Source organism: Culex quinquefasciatus, chromosome 3, assembly GCF_015732765.1.
Source record: "Culex quinquefasciatus strain JHB chromosome 3, VPISU_Cqui_1.0_pri_paternal, whole genome shotgun sequence".
Classification (NCBI taxonomy): Eukaryota; Metazoa; Arthropoda; class Insecta; order Diptera; family Culicidae; genus Culex; species Culex quinquefasciatus.
In genome coordinates this window covers 11184360-11205223 of record NC_051863.1, presented here as the reverse complement: position 1 = coordinate 11205223, position 20864 = coordinate 11184360, and the positions used below count along the sequence as shown (strand labels likewise).

Sequence of the window (20864 nt, the reverse complement as noted above, 5' to 3'; positions counted from 1 at the left end):
TTCTATCTCATCACCGTTTCAGGCTGCAAATTATTGAAAAACACCTCTTTTTCACATGTTCAATAATGGAAGGGGTCGTACCGCCCCTCCGTCACGAGATATCAAAAAACGGACCACGGATTCGTGATCATGGACAAAAGTTACCCCTTAGGACAAAGTTTCACGCAAATCGAAGAGGGGTCTCGGCAACTTTTCCCGATTTCGTGTGAGTTGGTAGAGAATTACCCATGTGAAATTTTTCGATCTATTCGAAAAAAATATTTTCAAAATTTTTAAACCAAGACTAACATTTTTAAAGGGCGTAATATTGAATGTTTGGCTCTTTTGAAATGTTAGTCTTGGCTTAAAAAAAATATTTTATTTTTTACATCAGCTGCCGAATTTGTATGGAAAATTATATGACCAAACTAATAATGCAAAATGGCTTCTTTGGGCATACCGAAGGCACCAAAAAAGTTTCAGTCGGATTAAAAAATACAAAAAAAATCGAATGACCGAAATCTGAGAGAACTGCTCAGTAGGTCTATTCCCGTACCAGCAGAATTGCAATATTGAACGCTCTGATGCTGATTTTGTGCAGTATTTCAGATTTCTGCGGTACGGGAATAGACCTTGTGTGAAACTCGCATTTTCTGTAAACATTACCAATAATATATTATAGTTTTCCGAGTTTTCCAAAATTTTCGCTTGACTTGGCAGTGTTGGCAAAAATTATGATTTTTACCGAGTATTTTAAAATGTCTCTCTTGAACGCTCTGTAACTTTTGTTAGAAGTAATTTAGCACCATACTGTCATCGAGAGAGTTGTTAAGGATATCTTAAACTGAAACTTCTACTTAAGTATTTATTTTATACAGTTAAAATTTAAAAAAATGAGAGTTTTTCCATAGTATTATCCATACAAATTTTAATTGTTTTGCGCCAATCGTAAGCATAACCAATCGTTCCCAAATTTTGGTAGGTTGTTCGTGACCCTAAATGGAACAAAAAAATGTATTACTGAAGAAATTAGAGGCGGCCAAAAAAGAGCGAGCAGCTTAAAGAGCCGGCTCACTTAAAAGAGCGAACGAACCATGGCTCACGAAAAAAGAGCCATTCCATGATGGAATAATGTTAAAGCCTTTGTATATTTTTAACTTTATAAATATTATTAATTGTATATCAACAAATTGTATCATAAGTTTTTTTTTGTTTAGAAAATCATTCACTTTTGAAGTAATTTAAGAACATGAAAAAGTACACCGTGTACACAATTCTGACAAATTTGACTTTTATTTATAAGCATTGAAAATTTTTAAACTACATTTTCAATTCTCAAAAACAAAAATTTCTTTGTGTAGTTTAAAAAATTTAAATGATTATATATAATTTATAAAGTAAACTTTGTCAGAATTATGTACACGGTGTACTTTTTCATGTTCTTAAGTTACTTCAAAAATGAATGATTTTCTAAACAAAATAAAAAACTTTTCATTACACAACTGATCGGAAATAAACATTAAAGAATTACTCGAGTGCCAATATGACCATTTTAAAGTGCTTTACTTGGAACATGTTGCCGAATAACTACTTAATAGCCATATCCTAACTCCGACAAACGATAAAACTTTGGCATTTATAGGCTTTTTGATTAAATCAAAAGGTAGAAAAAAGTTCGCAGAATATTTTCTCAAAATAAAATACCAGAATTTGTTTAATCTTAGCATAAATGAACGCAATTTTGTTAAATTGATAGACATTTTCCTCAAAATCGTAGATTTAATTTTGGGTGCTTTCCCCATCCAATCATTCGAACGTTTAGACCTTTGGTTCTCATGTGAATCTTCCCGTGTCTCGTTTTTTTTTTTCAAATGTATTAAAGTCTGATAAAAAACATAAAAAATCCCACAATTCTTTAAAATCGAAAAAAAAATTAAAAAGAGCGAAAGAACCGTTCAAAAGAGCGGATCATTTTTAAGATCGAGCGAAAATGAGCGTCTCCTAAAAAGAGCGGGTTTGCCCACCTCTAGAAGAAATCAATTTTCGATTCCACCCTACTGAAACCAGCAAAAAGACTTATTTATGTAGATATTTGAGGCACTTTGGCCACTAATGCACAAAAAAGCCATGTTTTGAAGTTTGACAAAACTAATAACCTTTCAAATGCAACTCGGAGGATGAAATTCGATTTAAAAGGTCATGAATTTATGAAAAAATTGCATGGAATTTTTCAAAAATCTGTACCTCGTAAAGACATTTTGTTAATTGAGCAATTCTCTGAGATTTCGGGCATTCGATTTTTTTTGTATTTTTTAATCCGGCTGAAACTTTTTTGGTGCCTTCGGTATGCCCAAAGGAGCCATTTTTCATCATTAGTTTGTCCATTTAATTTTCCATACAAATTTGGCAGCTGTCCATACAAAAATGATATGTGAAAATTCAAAAATCTGTATCTTTTGAAGAAATTTTTTGATCGATTTGGTGTCTTCGGCAAAGTTGTAGGTATGGATATGGACTACACTGAAAAAAAAAATATACACGGTGAAAATTTTTTTGGTGATTTTTAATTTCACTTTTTGCACGTGATTGAAACTCGTCTGAAAAACCTGTATCATTTTCTCAATCAAAACGGTACCGCCGCGTGGTGGTAGCTGCCCTGTTTATTACACTGTGAAATTATCCATGGCTAATCCAAGGAACCAAAAGGTGACAACAGAAATGTCCGCCCAAAAGGGGTGCTGCAAAAAACTCCTTATTTAAAAAAAATCCTAACAAATCAGCAACGAATTACAAGTTTGATAGTCGAACTACACTTAAAAGTTGGTTTTGTTATTTTTTTTTTTTTTTTGCAAAACCGCATATTTTTAAACAAAAGTGCCAAAAATATTCGTAACTACCTTTTGCCTCTTGGTGGCGCTTTGTGTTAGTATGTGTGTGGTCGATATTTGCGAACGTGCACGCAGAACACAGAACAGTGAGAACTAGCGAAAATGCCTCACTTTCTTCTGATACAAGTCCCCATATTGAAATTGCTTGAAGATTCATACCCGTGCTTTTTGTCACTAAAACTTGATTTGCAGAAAAACACTATTTTTTTTTTTTTTTTTTTTTTGATATGTTTTAGAGGACATAAAATGACAACTTTTCTGAAATTTCCAGAATGGGCAAAAAATCTTTGACTGAGTTATGATTTTTTGAATCAATACTGATTTTTTCAAAAAAATTAAATATTGGTCGCAAAAATTTTTCAACTACATTTTTCAATGTATTTGTGAAAAAATAGATACATAGACATTTTTTTGCTGTTTTGCTGATTTTTTAATTAACTTCTTGTCACCAAAAAGTGAATTTCTCCAAAACACAATTTTAGGTTATTTTATATGTTTAAGGGGGAAAAATGCCATCATTTAAGGTATGACTCAGCACATAAAAAAATCGACGTTGCGGCAAAAAAAACATTGTCAATGTGAAATCAAATTTGCAATTTAAAAGAACTTTTAAGATTTTTAAATAAAGTACATCGTGTCTGAGTTGAAGCCGTTTTAAAGACTTTTATAAAAGAAAAACCTAAATTTTCGGCCTCAAAAACAGTGCCCATGCTTGCCCATCCATGAAAATATTTGTTTTTAAATTGATCACAAAATTTCACATACAAATAACTATAGGTTTAACTTACTTTATTTTTACTGGTTTTCACAGAAATCAATGAGATACAGATAGATACAGATTTTTTAATATTTACATGCCATTTGTGTATGAACACAATAAAAAAATCAGGAAACATAAAAAAGTCATTACTTAACAGGTAGATTAAACAGTAAATTGAATCACTATTTTTTTTTAATATTTTTTCAATCATCAAATCCATTTGTCTGTGCGCATTTTCTCCACACTTTTCACGTGCTGTTTATGTATAAAATATAGCATAGCAAGGTACTTTGCAACCCATTCGAGACTTTATAATCGTGGATTTCCTGCGGCTGCGGATTCGCCACGGTGCATTTTCCAACGCCACACGCGTCATTTGCGGCCAAATACACTCACCGTAAATTACACTCTATAACTTCACGTGGACCGTGGTGCGGCTACGGTTTGTGGCGCGCGCGCTACTCTAGTCCCATGGCGTCAAGTTTCGTTCCATGAGAAATTTGTTTATAAATAAAGCTTTATTTATCAACGCAGGATTTGACACCTTGTACACAGGCCACAATTTAATGGAATTAATTGCGAGTGCTTTTTTGTTTTTGTTGGTTTAATATTTATTGAGAGCCAAAGAAGGTATTTAAATATTGTTTGTTCAAATTCTTCAATAATGTTTGTCGATCGATCTTATAATGTCATTTCCTCACATCAATTCCAGAATGCATTCCACAGAATAACTACCGAATGCAAGCCACTTAGCACACGTCATTTCGGCAGACCATTTTGACATTTTTAGTGATTTGGGAAATATTTGGCGCCAACTGACCAAGTCAAAGCAAGCCGAATTCGAAACGTTGCTAGCATGGAAGCAATTTAATGAGTTCAGATGATTTAAATTGAATTTCACTCGGACTGCTTGACAAACAGAGTCAGGTGACGATCTGGAATGGTTCAAGTTGCGAAAACTACTCACTTTGAGAAGGTTAAGTTGCTGGAGTTGAAATATTAAAACTAATCCAAATAAATCACCCACCAAAAAAAAACCTATGAAGCCGTTAGTCGTGCGCCAAAGCGGAATCAAAGAGCTTCAAACGAACGGAAAATTGCATTTGTCCCTTTGATATACAGCATAAATTCCCGCCAAAAGTGCCGTTTCGTTTTGACAGTTTTTGGCGCAACTCTCGAATGCTCTCGAGCCTGACCGGCCAGGGCAGGAAATGGAATCACGTGCCGTCTGTACAGCTGCAAGGTGTCCGCACTTGAAGAAGCTAGATGCATTTGGATTGGAAAACCGATATGGTTTTGGGATTTTTTGATGTGGGACTTGAATAACACGAGCTGTGGATCAGTGAATTCTAAATATTCTGTATTTTGAAGGTGTCGAAATATTTCATAATAATCACGTTTCTATTATATGAAAAAGGACCATCAATATCGAGTTTTTGTGTTTTTATCTGAAATTTTGCCGAAGATACCAGAAACACAAAAAAACGTGAAAAGTGCGGTCATCCTAAATGGAATCAAGCTGCTTCGACTCGTTGCTGACACCTGGTTGTCTGGTGTTTGTCACGTTTCGGTAAACAGCTGAAATGTTTACTAAACAGTCCAATTTTGTGGTTGAAAGGCGTTTGATATCGAATTCGAAGATCGGCCTTATAAACAAGAAGTAGAAAAATGCGTCATTGCAAACGTCATCCCAGGTTAGATGAAAATTGTGCAATTTTTCATTACATTGAATAACGTAGAATTACATAAGACAACGGTTTAATTATATTGACGTGTCAAGAATTGTTTTTGTGTACGCCTCATTACATCAAATATTTGGCAAAAACACTCAAAGATTATGTGTCACATCCATCATATTAATTAGACATTCCCCCCTCCCAAAACCGCTTGCTGAACAAGATCTTGTTCTTGTCAATCCCACCTCAATCATCCTCCGTCCAAACGTTGAGTGGAGACACCTGGTCACTGCCGAAAAAAACAAGAAACGAGCCCCATTATTTTTCGTTCAATGTCGCTCAGTTTTCGCGCTAATTATAAATGGTATCCCGCCAAAATAACATCAGTTAATGGTCCTTCCAAATTAGCAGTCGATCTTCCCCCCATTTATCAATGGTGGTGTGGTGGCCGCGTGGCTGCACAGGAACCAGTCCTCGGAAATGGTTTGGCTCAAATCCATCCCCTAACTAGAACAGAGCAGACACCCATCAGTCAAACTTGGGTAAATAAATGTATAACAAGAGCAGTGTGTTGAGTAGTGTTATTCCCTAATGCCAATCTCAATGTTGACGAGAGGCCAAGAAAGCACTTAACAATCCCAAAGCGAAAATTTTAAGATTAAGACGAAATTACAGTTTGCTACCCTAGCTTATTTTCCGGACTCGCTCGCTGACGAGCTGCTGTCAGATTGCGAAATGCATTTCTTTAGCAGTTCCCTGCCAGAAAAGGTGAGTTGAATCGAGGACAGCCCTTGTTTTACCAGATCGGTCATGGTCGATCGGGCATGTGAGAGCAGGGAAATAAATCACCTACAAATAGAAATTGAAAATGGAAAAGTTGCAGCGTTTTTAACCCCCCCCCCCCTTTAGGTGGTTTAGATTTTCCTCACTATTATAAAGAATTTTGTTTTTATTATTGTTCGGATGAAAAATTGGCTAAGCTTCAAATAAATCTTGAAATTCCTAAAATTCTTATTTTTTCTTTAAATTCGTGAAATTCTTGAAATATTTTAAATTTATTAAAATCTTCAAATTTTGGACATTTTTTAAATTCATGAAATTTTGAAATTCGTAGAATTCTTGAATTCTTAAAACATCAGAAAATTAATTAAAATTCATGAAAATTTCTTAAAATTCTTGAAATTCAAAAAATTCTTAGAAATCAGATTTTTTTTTAATTCTTAAAATTCATAAAATTTTTAAATTTCTGAAAAAAATTAAACCAGGGGTGCCCAACTTTTTGGCCCTGCGGGACGTATCTGATTTTTCTGAAGCAGTGGCGGGCCGGATTTGATATTTGATAAGGGTTGAAAAAAGTAAAAAGTATATCTTGATTTTAAGAATAAAACACAAAGATTACTTGCAAAAATGTGTTTATCTGACATATATTATAATTGTTGTTAGTTTAAAATGATATAGTTATTGTTTTAGACGATTGCAATTAAATACCTCGGTATATTTAAAAAAATACATTCAAATTTCAATGGTCGTTGTAATTTTTTAAAGTTTAATTTCCTCATTACTACAATATAAAAAAAAAAAACATTGTGACATGATAAAATTTACTCAAACGAAACTTGGATTCGAATATCTTTTTCAAAAAAAAACTTTGTTATAAACCTTTATTCAAATATTTTTAAAAAATATTTTAAAATGATTTTAAACACAGAAAATATAAAAGTTTAAAAAATAACTTTTAAATCAGTTTCAATTCGTTATTCCACGAAATTCAAATTTTATGGACAAATATATGTTTGCTCCCTAATTTCTTTGCTCATTTTAAGTAATTTTTTAATATTTTTAAAATATGTGCAGCAATCAGTACGAATAATTTGCTTTTTTAGGCCATTAAAAAAAACCTTATCACAGAAAAGTTCTTCTTGAAAAATATATTGGGGTTTGCTTAGTTATTTATCTAAAAAAATAGTTTTAAATAGAAAAAAAAAACTTCTATGCGAAGTTTACACAGTTAAAACTGAAAGAATTTTATATTTAGTTCCATTGTGTACATTATTAGACAACAATCCAAGTTTTTTTTTTTTTATAAATTTCTCAATTTTACGAAATGGATAATTTTGTTTGTTGCACCATTTTTCAGTTTAAAAATATCAGTATAGAAATAATATGAACTAAATTCAAACATGAAGAATGTTTGTATAATTGTTTCAAATTTGATCTCAAGCTTACTTTATTTTTAATTCAGACAATCAATTTATTTATTTTATATTTCATGAACAGCCTTTAGGGACGGTCATAGAACTATTTTGAAAAGCCGTTGCGGGCCGGATGAAATGGCTTCTTGGGCCGGATCCGACCCGCGGGCCGGACGTTGGGCAGGCCTGTTTTAAACCTTTTAAAATTCTTGAAATGCTTGAAATTTTTAATTTATTCTTATAATTCTTATAATTCTTAAAATTATTAAAATACAAAAAAATCTTAAAACTCTTAAAATTCTTCAAATTCTTACAAAATCTTAAAATTTTTAAATTCTTAAAATTTTTAAATTCTCAAAATTCTTAAAATTCTTAAAATTCTCAAAATTCGTAAAATTCTTAAAGTTCTTAAAATTCTTAAAATTCATAAAATTCTTACAATTCTTAAAATTCTTAAAATTCTTAAAATTCTTAAAATTCTTAAAATTCTTAAAATTCTTAAAATTCTTAAAATTCTTAAAATTCTTAAAAGTCTTAAAATTCTTAAAATTCTTAAAATTCTTAAAATTCTTAAAATTCTTAAAATTCTTAAAATTCTTAAAATTCTTAAAAGTCTTAAAATTCTTAAAATTCTTAAAATTCTTAAAATTCTTAAAATTCTTAAAATTCTTAAAATTCTTAAAATTCTTAAAATTCTTAAAATTCTTAAAATTCTTAAAATTCTTAAAATTCTTAAAATTCTTAAAATTCTTAAAATTCTTAAAATTCTTAAAATTCTTAAAATTCTTAAAATTCTTAAAATTCTTAAAATTCTTAAAATTCTTAAAATTCTTAAAATTCTTAAAATTCTTAAAATTCTTAAAATTCTTATAATTCTTAAAATTCTTAAAATTCTTAAAATTCTTAAAATTCTTAAAATTCTTAAAATTCTTAAAATTCTTAAAATTCTTAAAATTCTTAAAATTCTTAAAATTCTTAAAATTCTTAAAATTCCTTAAAATTCTTAAAATTCTTAAAATTCTTAAAATTCTTAAAATTCTTAAAATTCTTAAAATTCTTTAAATTCTTAAAATTCTTAAAATTCTTAAAATTCTTAAAATTCTTAAAATTCTTAAAATTCTTAAAATTCTTAAAATTCTTAAAATTCTTAAAATTCTTAAAATTCTTAAAATTCTTAAAATTCTTAAAATTCTTAAAATTCTTAAAATTCTTAAAATTCTTAAAATTCTTAAAATTCTTAAAATTCTTAAAATTCTTAAAATTCTTAAAATTCTTAAAATTCTTAAAATTCTTAAAAAAAATTTTAAAATTCTTAAAATTCTTAAAATTCTTAAAATTTTTAAAATTCTTAAAATTCTTAAAATTCTTAAAATTCTTAAAATTCTTAAAATTCTTAAAATTCTTAAAATTCTTAAAATTCTTAAAATTCTTAAAATTCTTAAAATTCTTAAAATTCTTAAAATTCTTAAAATTCTTAAAATTCTTAAAATTCTTAAAATTCTTAAAATTCTTAAAATTCTTAAAATTCTTAAAATTCTTAAAATTCTTAAAATTCTTAAAATTCTTAAAATTCTTAAAATTCTTAAAATTCTTAAAATTCTTAAAATTCTTAAAATTCTTAAAATTCTTAAAATTCTTAAAATTCTTAAAACTCTTAAAATTCTTAAAATTCTTAAAATTCTTAAAATTCTTAAAATTCTTAAAATTCTTAAATTTCTTAAAATTCTTAAAATTCTTAAAATTCTTAAAATTCTTAAAATTCTTAAAATTCTTAAAATTCTTAAAATTCTTAAAATTCTTAAAATTCTTAAAATTCTTAAAATTCTTAAAATTCTTAAAATTCTTAAAATTCTTAAAATTCTTAAAATTCTTAAAATTCTTAAAATTCTTAAAATTCTTAAAATTCTTAAAATTCTTAAAATTCTTAAAATTCTTAAAATTCTTAAAATTCTTAAAATTCTTAAAATTCTTAAAATTCTTAAAATTCTTAAAATTCTTAAAATTTTAAAATTCTTAAAATTCTTAAAATTCTTAAAATTCTTAAAATTCTTAAAATTCTTAAAATTCTTAAAATTCTTAAAATTCTTAAAATTCTTAAAATTCTTAAAATTCTTAAAATTCTTAAAATTCTTAAAATTCTTAAAATTCTTAAAATTCTTAAAATTCTTAAAATTCTTAAAATTCTTGAAATTCTTAAAATTCTTAAAATTCTTAAAATTCTTAAAATTCTTAAAATTCTTAAAATTCTTTAAATTCTTAAAATTCTTAAAATTCTTAAAATTCTTAAAATTCTTAAAATTCTTAAAATTCTTAAAATTCTTAAAATTCTTTAAATTCTTAAAATTCTTAAAATTCTTAAAATTCTTAAAATTCTTAAAATTCTTAAAATTCTTAAAATTCTTAAAATTCTTAAAATTCTTAAAATTCTTAAAATTCTTAAAATTCTTAAAATTTTTAAAATTCTTAAAATTCTTAAAATTCTTAAAATTCTTAAAATTTTAAAATTCTTAAAATTCTTAAAATTCTTAAAATTCTTAAAATTCTTAAAATTCTTAAAATTCTTAAAATTCTTAAAATTCTTAAAATTCTTAAAATTCTTAAAATTCTTAAAATTCTTAAAATTCTTAAAATTCTTAAAATTCTTAAAATTCTTAAAATTCTTAAAATTCTTAAAATTCTTAAAATTCTTAAAATTCTTGAAATTTTTAAAATTCTTAGAAATCTGATTTTTTTAATTCATTAAATTCTTAACATTTGTAACATTCTAAAAATTAATAAATTATAAAATTATAAAAAAATAAAAATCTTAGATTCTTAAAATCCATAATTCAGAAAATCCTGCAATTTTCTTACTACAAAATTCTTTTATTTTTTTGTCATCTCATTATGTTACTAACATTCTTCTTCAAACTTTCTTCCCTCTTCCAGATGGCATCCCCATCCAGCGCATTACGTTCGATCACGACTTCACCGACGACTCCGAAGTGGAGTCGATCCCGCGGGGGCTGCAGCTGATCGGCAGCGGACAAACCATCACCATCAAGGAGATCGAGACGTCGCCCAACTTTTCCCTCATCAGTATTACGCGCACGTTGCGCAAGGGTCAGATCATATCCGATGTGGTCCACTTCAACCCGGGCGGCGAGCGGGAACTCCAGTGGTACGGCGGTCCAGAACAGATGGAGCAGCACTATCCGGTGCAGAAGTTGCGTTTTGAAGATTACGCGTACGTTCCGAAGGAGTTGCACAGTGCCGCGATCGTTGAGCGATACTGGCTGAACTCGGCCGGGGTGTTTGTGTACGTGGAGAAGGAGGTACCGCTGTTTATCGATCAGGACGAAGAAACGCTGCGATTGACGGCGAAGAAAGAGATCCCGTACTATTCGTACGACGAGAGCTTTGAGTTCAATTATCGTATTGGGGTGGCCAAGGACGCTCGCGAAGGTCATCTGAAGGCGGTCGAGAAGGTGCTGAACAAACCCGTTGGTATTCCGGATGAGCGCATGGTGCGACATCCGATTTGGTCAACATGGGTGAGGTATCGAAGACCGATCAGCCAACAGACGATTCTGGACTTTGCCAGTGAGATCAACGGGTATGGGTTCAAGAATGCTCAGCTGGATATCGATGACTATTGGGAAAACTGCTACGGTTCGTTGATCTTCAATCCGATCACCTTTCCGAATATAACCGAGCTTACGGAGCAACTGAAGGAAATGGGCTTCCGTGTGACGCTTTGGATTCATCCGTTCATCAACAAGAACTGCCAACCATGGTACACGGAAGCGTTGTCCAAGGGCTTCCTGGTCAAGTCCCACAACGAAACCATTGGCTACAACACCAAGTGGTGGAACAGCGGTGAGAACGAAGCTTCGTACATCAACTTTAACAATCCAGGTGCACGCGAGTGGTTCCGTCAGCGTCTGCAGGAGTTGCGTGACGAAGGGATCGACAGCTTCAAGTTCGATGCTGGTGAAACCAGTTGGGCTCCAGAGGACCCGGACGTGGACGGACAGAAGGCACTGCTGCCGACCAGCATGACCACCAACTTTGTACGGATGTGTGCCGAGTTTGGACCGATGATCGAGATTCGTACCGGGTTTACCACTCAGGATCTTCCCGTGTTTGTGAGGATGCTGGATCTGGACACGCGTTGGGGCATGAACAACGGGCTGCAGTCGCTGATTCCGACGCTTCTTCAGATGAACCTGAATGGGTATCCGTTTGTCCTTCCGGATATGATCGGTGGAAACGTGTACGGAGACGACATCCTAACCAAGGAGCTGTTCATCCGGTGGCTACAGGCGAACACGTTTATGCCGAGCATGCAGTTCTCCAAGACCCCTTGGGACATTGACATTGAGGTACGTGCGAGTGATCTATTACCAATACGTCACAAAATACAGCAAATTCTTTCATTTCAGAGCGTAGAGATATCCAAGCGTTACGTAAACCTTCACGAAGACTACTCCGACTACATTCTGCAGCGAATGCGATTGGCCGTTGCCGAAGGAATCCCCGTAAACCCCCCGATTTGGTGGCTTGATCCCGAGGATGAAATCGCCCAAACGATCGGCGACGGTAAGAACTGGGAATCTTATTCAAGAAACCCCCATTTCAGCAATCACTCTTTATTTCGTAGAATACCTCCTCGGCGAGGACATCCTGGTGGCGCCGGTACTGACCGAGTTCGCCACCACCCGGAACGTGTACCTGCCCAAGGGAACGTGGCGCGACGGCAACACCAATCAGGTGTACGAGGGTGGCCGTTGGCTGTACAGCTATGCCGCGCCGATGGACACGCTGCCGTACTTTGTCAAGACTTCGTTCCAGATGCGGCGTTAGGCGTTGGAAAGGATTGTTATGTTTAAGAATTTAAAAAAAAAAGTGATGCGCAGATTCACATTCATGTGATATACGAAGTAAATTGTACGAGATTGTGTATTATTTTGCTGGGGTAGGGGAAATTCAGGTGGTAAATTAAACATTTTGCACATGGAAATTTGTGATTTTTTATATTTCAGCCAAATTTTCAATAGTCCTAATACTTATTATATTTGTATGAATCTGGTAAGAAAAGTCAAAACTGTATATTTCAGCAATCAACTTTATTATTTTCCAGAAACGGTAAAGATAAGGAAAGGAAACAGATATTAATTGCAGAGTTGAGGGATTGAGAAACAAACAACAAAAGAATTTTTGGAGTTTTTTTTTTTTTTTTTGAAAAGGTTCAATAAACCAAATTTTCAGATTTAATACCCCTGACTCAAGGCGGTTTCAAAAACACCCAAAAAGCAAAAAACTGGAAGTTTGATTCATTGGACCTTTAAAAAAAACTCCAGATTTATAGAATAAAAAATAAAGAAATTCAAAGAATTCCAGAAAATTACAAATTCATAATTTTATGATATTCTTTTAAAATTTCAAAACTTTAGAATTTAGATTGTTTAAATTCAGGAGTTAAAAATTTTAGAATTCTAGAATTTTAGAATTTAAGATTCTTAGAATTTAGAATTTTTAAAATTTTAAAGTTAAGAATTTTAGATCTTTTCAAACTTTTTTTTTATTTCCAGCTTTCTAAATAGAATTTTAGATTTAAAGAATATAAAACGTTAGGATTTCAGAATTTTTAACGGTTCACATCAACAATAGCATTTGCATCCAGATTTCTGTTACAGACATTTTGGTATCTTCAATACTGCGGGAACTATCGATATATTGTTTCCCCTAAATTACTGTCTTCGTAGTTATTTACAACAAAGTTTAACTATTTTCACAATCAGATTCTTGCAGGATTGGGTCCGTAAGTTTGACAATTTTGGAATAAGAAGACAACAACTTCCTTGGTTGATGTGCATCCTTAAACTTTATTTTTTTGGATTTTGTAATTTTAGATTTTAAGAACATTCTATTTCAGCGTTTTAGAAGCATAGAATTTAGGAGTTTTTAAATCTTCGAACTTCTAAATTTAGGAATATTTTTTTAATCTGCGAAATACGGAATAAGAAAATAAGAATGTAGTAATTTTATGATTTAACAATTTAAAATTTTTGAAACTTCAAAATGTTAGATTTTTATGATTTTAGAATATTAGTATTTAAATTTAAAAAAAAACTTATAATCATAGAATGTGAGAATTTTAAAATTTAAGTATCATTTTTTTTTAAATCTTCATATTTGCATATTTCTAAATTTAAGAATTATAGAATTTATTAATTTTTGAAAAGTAAATCAGCTCCCTCCGTGTACGCACGAGAGCATGCAGCTAGTGCTCAGTGCTCCATCGTTTTTTCGATTTTTTTTTCGCCGTAATTGATTGTGGTTACCCGCGAGTTTGCTTCTCCAGCATGCCAAAGGCCGGCCGTGGCCGTGGCAGTTCGAGTGCGGCCTCGAAAAACCCGCGAAGTTCGTCTACCGGCCGTGTGCAAAAAGGTAAACAAACAAACGCCGTGTCGGCCGCCATCGCGCAGGGGAGCGTCAGCGCTGAAAGCATCGACAAAAAGTTACTACATCCCGGATATGTCCCAAGATCACCAGTGCGAACCCGTTCCGGTACTTCCGGTGCCACGATCAGTGGCACATCAACATCCGCCAACATCCCCATCAGTAACGAGTTCCAGATGCTGAGCGACGATGAAGAAAATAACAACTCTGACGACGGTAGCACCACTACCGACGACGACGACGACGATGGTCGTGCACGGAAAAAAGTGCCGACGCCAAAAAAGAAAAATTCTCCAATGGAACGAAGACCACCTCCAATTTTTGTTTTGGACACGTTGGCGGACGATGTTGACGAGTTGCTGGAAGGCCTCGGATATTGTCTGAAAATCGGTAAGTCGGCAGTGCAAGTGATCACACTGACCAAAAAGAATTTCGACCTGGTGTTTGAAGAATTGAAGCGTAGCAACTTCAACTTCTACACATTCAACCCCGAGAAGCCCCCTGTTAAGGTCGTCTTGCAGGGTTATCAAGACCGTCCGATCTCCGACCTGAAGGGTCACCTTTCGGACGCCGGAATAAAACCGCGGGAGATTAAAGTGCTCTCGCGCAAGACAACGGTAACAGGTACACACACACTGTACCTGTTGTACTTCGACCGCGGCACCGTCAAGATCCAAGACCTGCGGCGGACTAAAACGTTGGACGGTTTTTGGGTAAACTGGCGGTTTTACACCAAGAACCCGACGGACGTAGCGCAATGCCACCGTTGCCAGAAATTCGGCCACGGCTCGCGGAACTGCAACCTCCGGCCCCGCTGCGTGAAGTGCGGTGAGTCTCACCTCTCGGAGGCGTGCGCACTGCCACGAAAGGCGGACTTGGGGGACAAGGCAGAACAAACCAAGCCACGCGTAAAGTGCGCGAACTGTGACGGCAATCATACCGGCAATTACCGCGGATGCGTCGCGCGCAAGGCCTACCTCGAGGAGCAGGAAAAGAAGAAGAAGAAAGCGTCCCACCCTCCTCAGCGAAGTACGAGCGCAGCCGTTCCTGCAGCTGGACAGCGTACGATTCCAGCGGAAAACTCAGCGTTCCCTCCTGGTTGGGGGCGTTCGTTCGCCAGCGTGGTCGCTGCCGGTAGCGGCAGTACGGCCCAGCAAGAAGTCACCGGGGAAGATCTCTTCACCCTGCCGGAGTTCTTTGCTCTCGCGGGGGGAGATGATGACGCGGTTTCGGAGCTGCCGGAACAAGGCAGAACAATTCCTGGCCCTTGGGGAACTGATGATCAAACACATCTACAAAGGATAAATATTCTGTGATCTAGATATAAGCTTTCTCTTCCTCTATCCCCTTTCCTTTGCAATTTCTGTAAGTTTTTTTTAATAGTTTTTTCTTACTCTTGCTAGTGCCTTAGTTAAAGAAATAATTGTTCCTAAATGGATTATGATGCAACACACAGCTGTAAGGAACTCCAAAACTCTGTTATGCACTTCAAAATAACTCATTGTATCTTGATTATTCACCAATAAAACCGAATTGAATTGAATTGAAAAGTAAATTTTTTGTGTATAATCTATAATTTAAAAAATATAAAATTTTACGTTTTTATATTTTTTGTTAGAATTTTAGAATTAAAGAATAATAGAATTTAAGACTAATAAAATTTTACGTTTTTTATATTTTTTGTTAGAATTTTAGAATTAAAGAATTAGGTTTAGAAGTAATAATTTCAAAAATAAGGAATTTTCAATTATTGTGTTTTCAGTTTCTAAATTTAGAAATTTTATTATTTTGTATTTTGTAAGAGTTATATAGTTTTTTTTTTATTTTATGAATTTGATAATTTTATGATTTAAAGAATTTAAGAAATTTAATTTTTGAAAGCTTTAGACTTTTAAGAATTTTAATTTTATAGTTTAAAAAGATTAGAATAAAAAATTAAATTTAAAAAATAGCAGAATTGAAAAATATTAGAATTTAAAAATATTAGAATTTAAAAATATTTGAATTTAAAAAAACATTTGAAAACAAAAATTTTCAAATTAAAGCACTTTAAAAAGTTCTGAATTTCAGAATTGAGGCATTTTAAGAAGTTAAGAATTTTAGAATTGAAGAATTTCAAATCTTCATACCTTCGAACTTCTTAATTTTGAATGACATTTTTTAATTTCATTTTTATTTTGAATTTTAGAATTTTGTAAATAATAATTTTTAACAAAATTTATGGTTAAAGAATATTTAATGCCTTAGAATTTTTGGAATTTGAGATTTTTTTAAATTATTAAACTTCATAATTTTTGTTTTCTGAATTTAAAAAATTTAAAACATTAGATTCATAGAATTATTGAATTTTAGAACCTTAGCATTAAAGAATAGTACCGTAATCTGGGGCGAATCGGGACTACAGTCTGAATAGAGACAGCAGTTTTTAGAGCACTTAAAGCTTTTAAATTTGGAAATGGATATACACATTTTGTTGGTCTAAGTCTGTTCTAACCGATACCAACCAGAAAAATCACAATATTGTGCTCCAACATGGTTAAAACTGCTGTCCCAATTCGACCCATGTGTCCCGATTGACCCCAGTTTACGGTAAATTAAAATGAATTTAGAATTTTAAATTTTGTATAGAAATTTTGAATTTATGAAATTTTGAATTTAAGATATATTTAGAATTTTATAATTTTATGATTTTCAAATTTTAGAGTTTTAGAATTTTATAATTTAAGAATAGAAAATCTTTATATTTTTGAACCTTCAAATTTTGAAATCTTAAAATTATTTGATTGACGAAATTTTAGAATTTACGAAATTTTTAAATTTGATGATTTTAGAATTTGACAATTTTAGAGTTTTAAAAGCTAAGATTTTTTTTAATGTTGATGTTTTGGAAATTCTAAATATTATGAATTTATGAATTTTTAATTTTAGCTTTTTAGAATTCTCACCCTGTACTCTACTTAAACAATGGAAAATTTTAATGAAGCTTACCTGAAGCTTTCAGGAGTAGCTAAGTAAAATCTGCGTAACGAGTCGTTATTTTTACTCTTAGGGAACTTTCGGCAAAATGAACTTTAAGTACTTTTCACTTCATAACAACCTTCATTCACTCTTGATCAATTGTTTCGCTCGATACTTGCCACTAACCCCTTTCCGACGATCTCAAAATCCCGAACCAGCGCTTCCTTGTTCAGCTGAAGAACGTCCTTACCGGAGAGGATCCTCCCGCTCACATTCGAAATCTGTAGAAAACAGAACCGAATAATTTTTACTAACATCCCAATCACGCAACCCGTCAATCCAACCCTACCGTAAACGGCTTCTCCTCGATCGCGTCCGGTCTCCAGAGCACCGCAATCCGATCGCCCCCGCAGTGGTCGTAGAAGAAGAGGGCGTACCTGCGGTAGCCTTCGCGCAGCTCCGCCAGATAGCATTCGGCCGGGCTGAAGCCCGGGATTGATTCGGGCACGTCTTCGGCGTTCGCGTTCGTACGCCGTCCCTGGGTGTAGTTGGCGACGGCGGTTATACCGACGGACGGTAGCAGGCGGGTGTTCAACTTGATGATCAGGTCGTACCCGGTGAAGGAGGGTTGGTAGAAGATCTAGGAGAATGAATTTGTGTTGAGTGTTTGATTGTTGTTTTGTTATTTGACGTCTTACGTGAACTTTGCTGCGAACAAGGGAGAAATTTTCTTCGATCTGCGTAATTACGACCTTGGCCAGCATCACGACCCGGTTCAGGACTTCCTGGGTGGGTGCGGCTTTGGCAAGCAGTCCGAACTTGTCTGCGTCGCAGGACGTGACGATAGCTAATGGAGGGAAGTTGTCGCGTCGATCGATGAATTGCTTTTCCAGTTCTTCCACCTTTTCGTCGGGGATTTCCTCGTTGAAGTTCAGCAGGACCAACTCCTTGCTCCAGTCGGTGTTGGCCAGGTAGTGGAGAAAGCGGAGGAAGCCGGCCTGTGGTTGGAGAGTGGGATCTTGCTTGAGGTAGAGGGCGGCTACTAGGAGTTCGGTGCACTCGTCCGGCCAGAGGAAGGGATCGATGAGTTGGGAGTAGAGCCACCGTTTGGCCATGGCGGCGACCGAGCCGAACGAAAAGTGCTGCTGGTGCAATCCGTGCAAGATGCTGGTAAGCTTGGGCAGGATGGTCGCTCGCATCTCGAGCTGAATGCTGCGGTCCGAGTCACGGTACAATTTGGTGATCTTGTTCTCCGAGAGGTACTCTCGCAGCAGGTTAATCTCCCGCTGGTGCACGATATGGAACCGGAACAGGTAGCCCTCTGAAATGGTGACTTGATGTAAAATGGTTCATTTGAAGCAATTCAAGGACTCTTACCAAACAAAACGTCCAGAAATTGGGAACTGGCCTGCGGCACTACCTTTACCGACGCGTCCTTGTACAGCCGCAACGCTTCAGCAATCTTCAGGTAGAACGCCGTCTTTAACCGCCGAATGGCCTCCAGCTGTTCGGGCCACTTTCCACTGGCTTCCAGCTGAATGGTGGCGTTCAGAGCCCGTTTCGCGCGGAACCTCAACTGACCGCGCTCGTCCCGCAAGGCCCGAGCCGTTGCTCGTGGCGGGTCCGGATCGCTGTACCGAAACACGGCATCCGTCCCAAGCAGTGCGTTGATCGTCAACGGCAAGCTGTCGAGATTTTTCATGATTTTGCTCAACGCGTCAAACGCTCGGATGCAGGCCAGCGAGCGCTCCTCGATCGTTTCGTGCACCTGGACGTCGCTGGGTTTGACCGATACTTCGAACTGGTGCGCCGCGTACGTGATCTTCTGCACGGGAATGTCAAAGTGCGCGTTCAGCAGGTACGTTACAATCTTGCGGCAGATGGATCGCTTCGTACCGATCGGATCTCCGCTGCTGCCCCACACGCAGCTCTCCGTAATGGAGCCGTCCTTGAAGCGACGAAGCTCGGCTTTGCCACGCCAAAAGTTTCGGAATTCTTCAGAGGCCGCCTTGTCAATCGCTTCCGGTCCCTTATCCACGGCGGCGAATGCTTCCTGTGGATTCAGCAGAATGCCCAGGGTAAGTTTCAACGGAGAAACTTCTCCAACTTCGATTGGGACGACAAACTGGGCGCGAGGACCCAGTCCTCGTCTTACGAGCTGGGAAATCATCTTCCGAAAATGTCCGTGAGGGTTTCCAAAGTAGTTCAGCTTGTCGTCGTCGCTGCCAAAACTCTCCAACACGTTCTGAATCAGTTCCGGTTTAGCGATACTCAGAATATGGTCATACTGCGTGTACACAGGGTACTTGTTCAGGAACAGCGGTATAAAGCTGTTGACTTTCTTGTCGTCCAACAGCTGGATCGCGATGGCCGATTCTCGCTTCACTCGGCGGTACAACTCACCCGACAGATTTGCACAAATGTTCAACAGCCCGGAATTGTCCAGAAACACCACTTCGTAGAACTGATGGTAACTCTTGGTTGATTCTGTGCCCGTCGATTCCATCGTAACTTCCTCCGTATCCCACTGACTGTTGGCCATCTGGTTCCAGAACAGTCGAATGATCTGGTAGCTGCTCATAGTGTTGTAGATCTTGCGATTCTGAATGAGATACGCTATGAAAAACGTAACCAACGCCCCATCAAACCCATAAAAGCCTTCGTTAAACTGTCGCTGACGAATCCACACCTTTAGCAGTATTATAGCTTGTCGCACGTGGTCCGATTGAACGACACTTTCAAGCACTTCCTGGTTCTTCAGCAACCGCAAATCGTACAAAATAGACGCATTGTAGTGCGGCGTCGGACACAGCTTGTAATCCTCCGTTACCTCCTTCCCAATCATCGCCGGCCGAACATTGTTCTTCTCAGGAACAAACCTCTTCAGCAGAAACTTCTCCGCCGCCACGGCATGAATCACAAACTTCACCTTCCCGGCGAACTTCTCCTCGCTTGGCGTCACCTCCAGCACCGGCTTCAGCGAATCACCCTTCAACGCCACAAATCCAACCTGCCCCGCCAGCTCGTACTTCGTCTGCCCAACCATCCGTTCCGCCAAATGGCACAGAAAATGTGCCCGCTTAAAGTGATACCTTATGTTGAGGTAATCTTCCTTGTGGAAGCATCGCTCCGGAATCTCCAGCAGCAAATCAACCACAATCGGCTTCCCATAATCCGTCCCCAACTTATTCGCGCCAATCTGGTGCACAATCCTCTGCTGCAAAAAATGAAACTTCACCTTCTGAAGCACCTCAACATTCTCCGGAAGCTCAAGCGGAAACTCCACCCCCTCATAACCAACATCGTCCAATCCCCTCTCTCCCTCCCCATCCTTCACCGTCCTCAAAAACTTCCGGAAATCGCCTAACCACCGCTCGACAAAGCTCGCTACCTTATTCTTCATCCGGACCTCCGCCAGCATTTGCTCCACCTGCAGCCGGAACAGGTTGGAGTGGTAAAAGTTTTCCGTCTCCTTCAGCCGGTTGATTTCCTCGACCGTCGGAGGCTTGTACAGCTGCTTCATGGCTTTGATCTTTTGCTGATGTTCCGCCTGGTCGCGATCGAGCGCCTTCCGCTTCGTGGCTTGGGCCGATTCCTTGCAGCGGGCAGGGGCGCGCACAAATCGGCCGCCACTTTCGTGGCCACTGTCACTGCCGGCCGGGGACGCGTCCGCGTCCTCATCGTTCGAGTCCTCGTCGGTTCCGTTTTCGATCATGGAATCGTTCAGATCTTCCTCCACTTGGATTGGCTTCGGTTTCGTCTTCTGCTTCTAGAATTTCAAACTTTTATCAGAAACAATACTTTGTATAACCCTTAAACGTACCTTCTGCTGAAACTTTTTCATTTTAAACAGTGAATTACACCAGCAAATTTACAAACTTATTCCAGATTGGGGACAAAACGTGAGAACCGTCGAAAACACCTCCACATTGTTTTTATTTTGCCTGCGAGGTTAGGTCGAGGGAGA

At 35.9% G+C, this 20864-nt stretch overlaps 2 protein-coding genes across 6 annotated transcripts in view; one reads left to right on the top strand and one right to left on the bottom strand.

Moving 5' to 3' along the window:
- Positions 1 to 12497, top strand: part of LOC6041224 (myogenesis-regulating glycosidase) — a 19654-nt gene extending 7157 nt beyond the window's left edge. For all 4 annotated transcript variants that reach the window (XM_038260635.1, XM_038260634.1, XM_038260636.1 and 1 more), the window contains exons 3-5: positions 10424 to 11859; positions 11920 to 12076; positions 12138 to 12497. In XM_038260635.1, coding sequence (XP_038116563.1) covers positions 10424 to 11859; positions 11920 to 12076; positions 12138 to 12340 — 1796 coding nt within the window. In that variant the 3' untranslated portion in view covers positions 12341 to 12497. The remainder of the gene's footprint in view (positions 1 to 10423; positions 11860 to 11919; positions 12077 to 12137) is intronic.
- Positions 1 to 20864, bottom strand: part of LOC6041225 (nucleolar protein 6) — a 22664-nt gene extending 1800 nt beyond the window's left edge. The window contains exons 1-5 of one of the 2 annotated variants that reach the window (XM_038260632.1): positions 20721 to 20864; positions 18275 to 20666; positions 17596 to 18218; positions 17247 to 17537; positions 17077 to 17178 (exon numbers count right to left, since the gene is read on the bottom strand). In XM_038260632.1, the coding sequence (XP_038116560.1) occupies positions 17077 to 17178; positions 17247 to 17537; positions 17596 to 18218; positions 18275 to 20666; positions 20721 to 20741 (3429 nt within the window). In that variant the 5' untranslated portion in view covers positions 20742 to 20864. Of the gene's footprint in view, positions 1 to 17018; positions 17179 to 17246; positions 17538 to 17595; positions 18219 to 18274; positions 20667 to 20720 lie in introns of those variants that run through there. The other variant, XM_001850465.2, reaches the window with a different exon arrangement.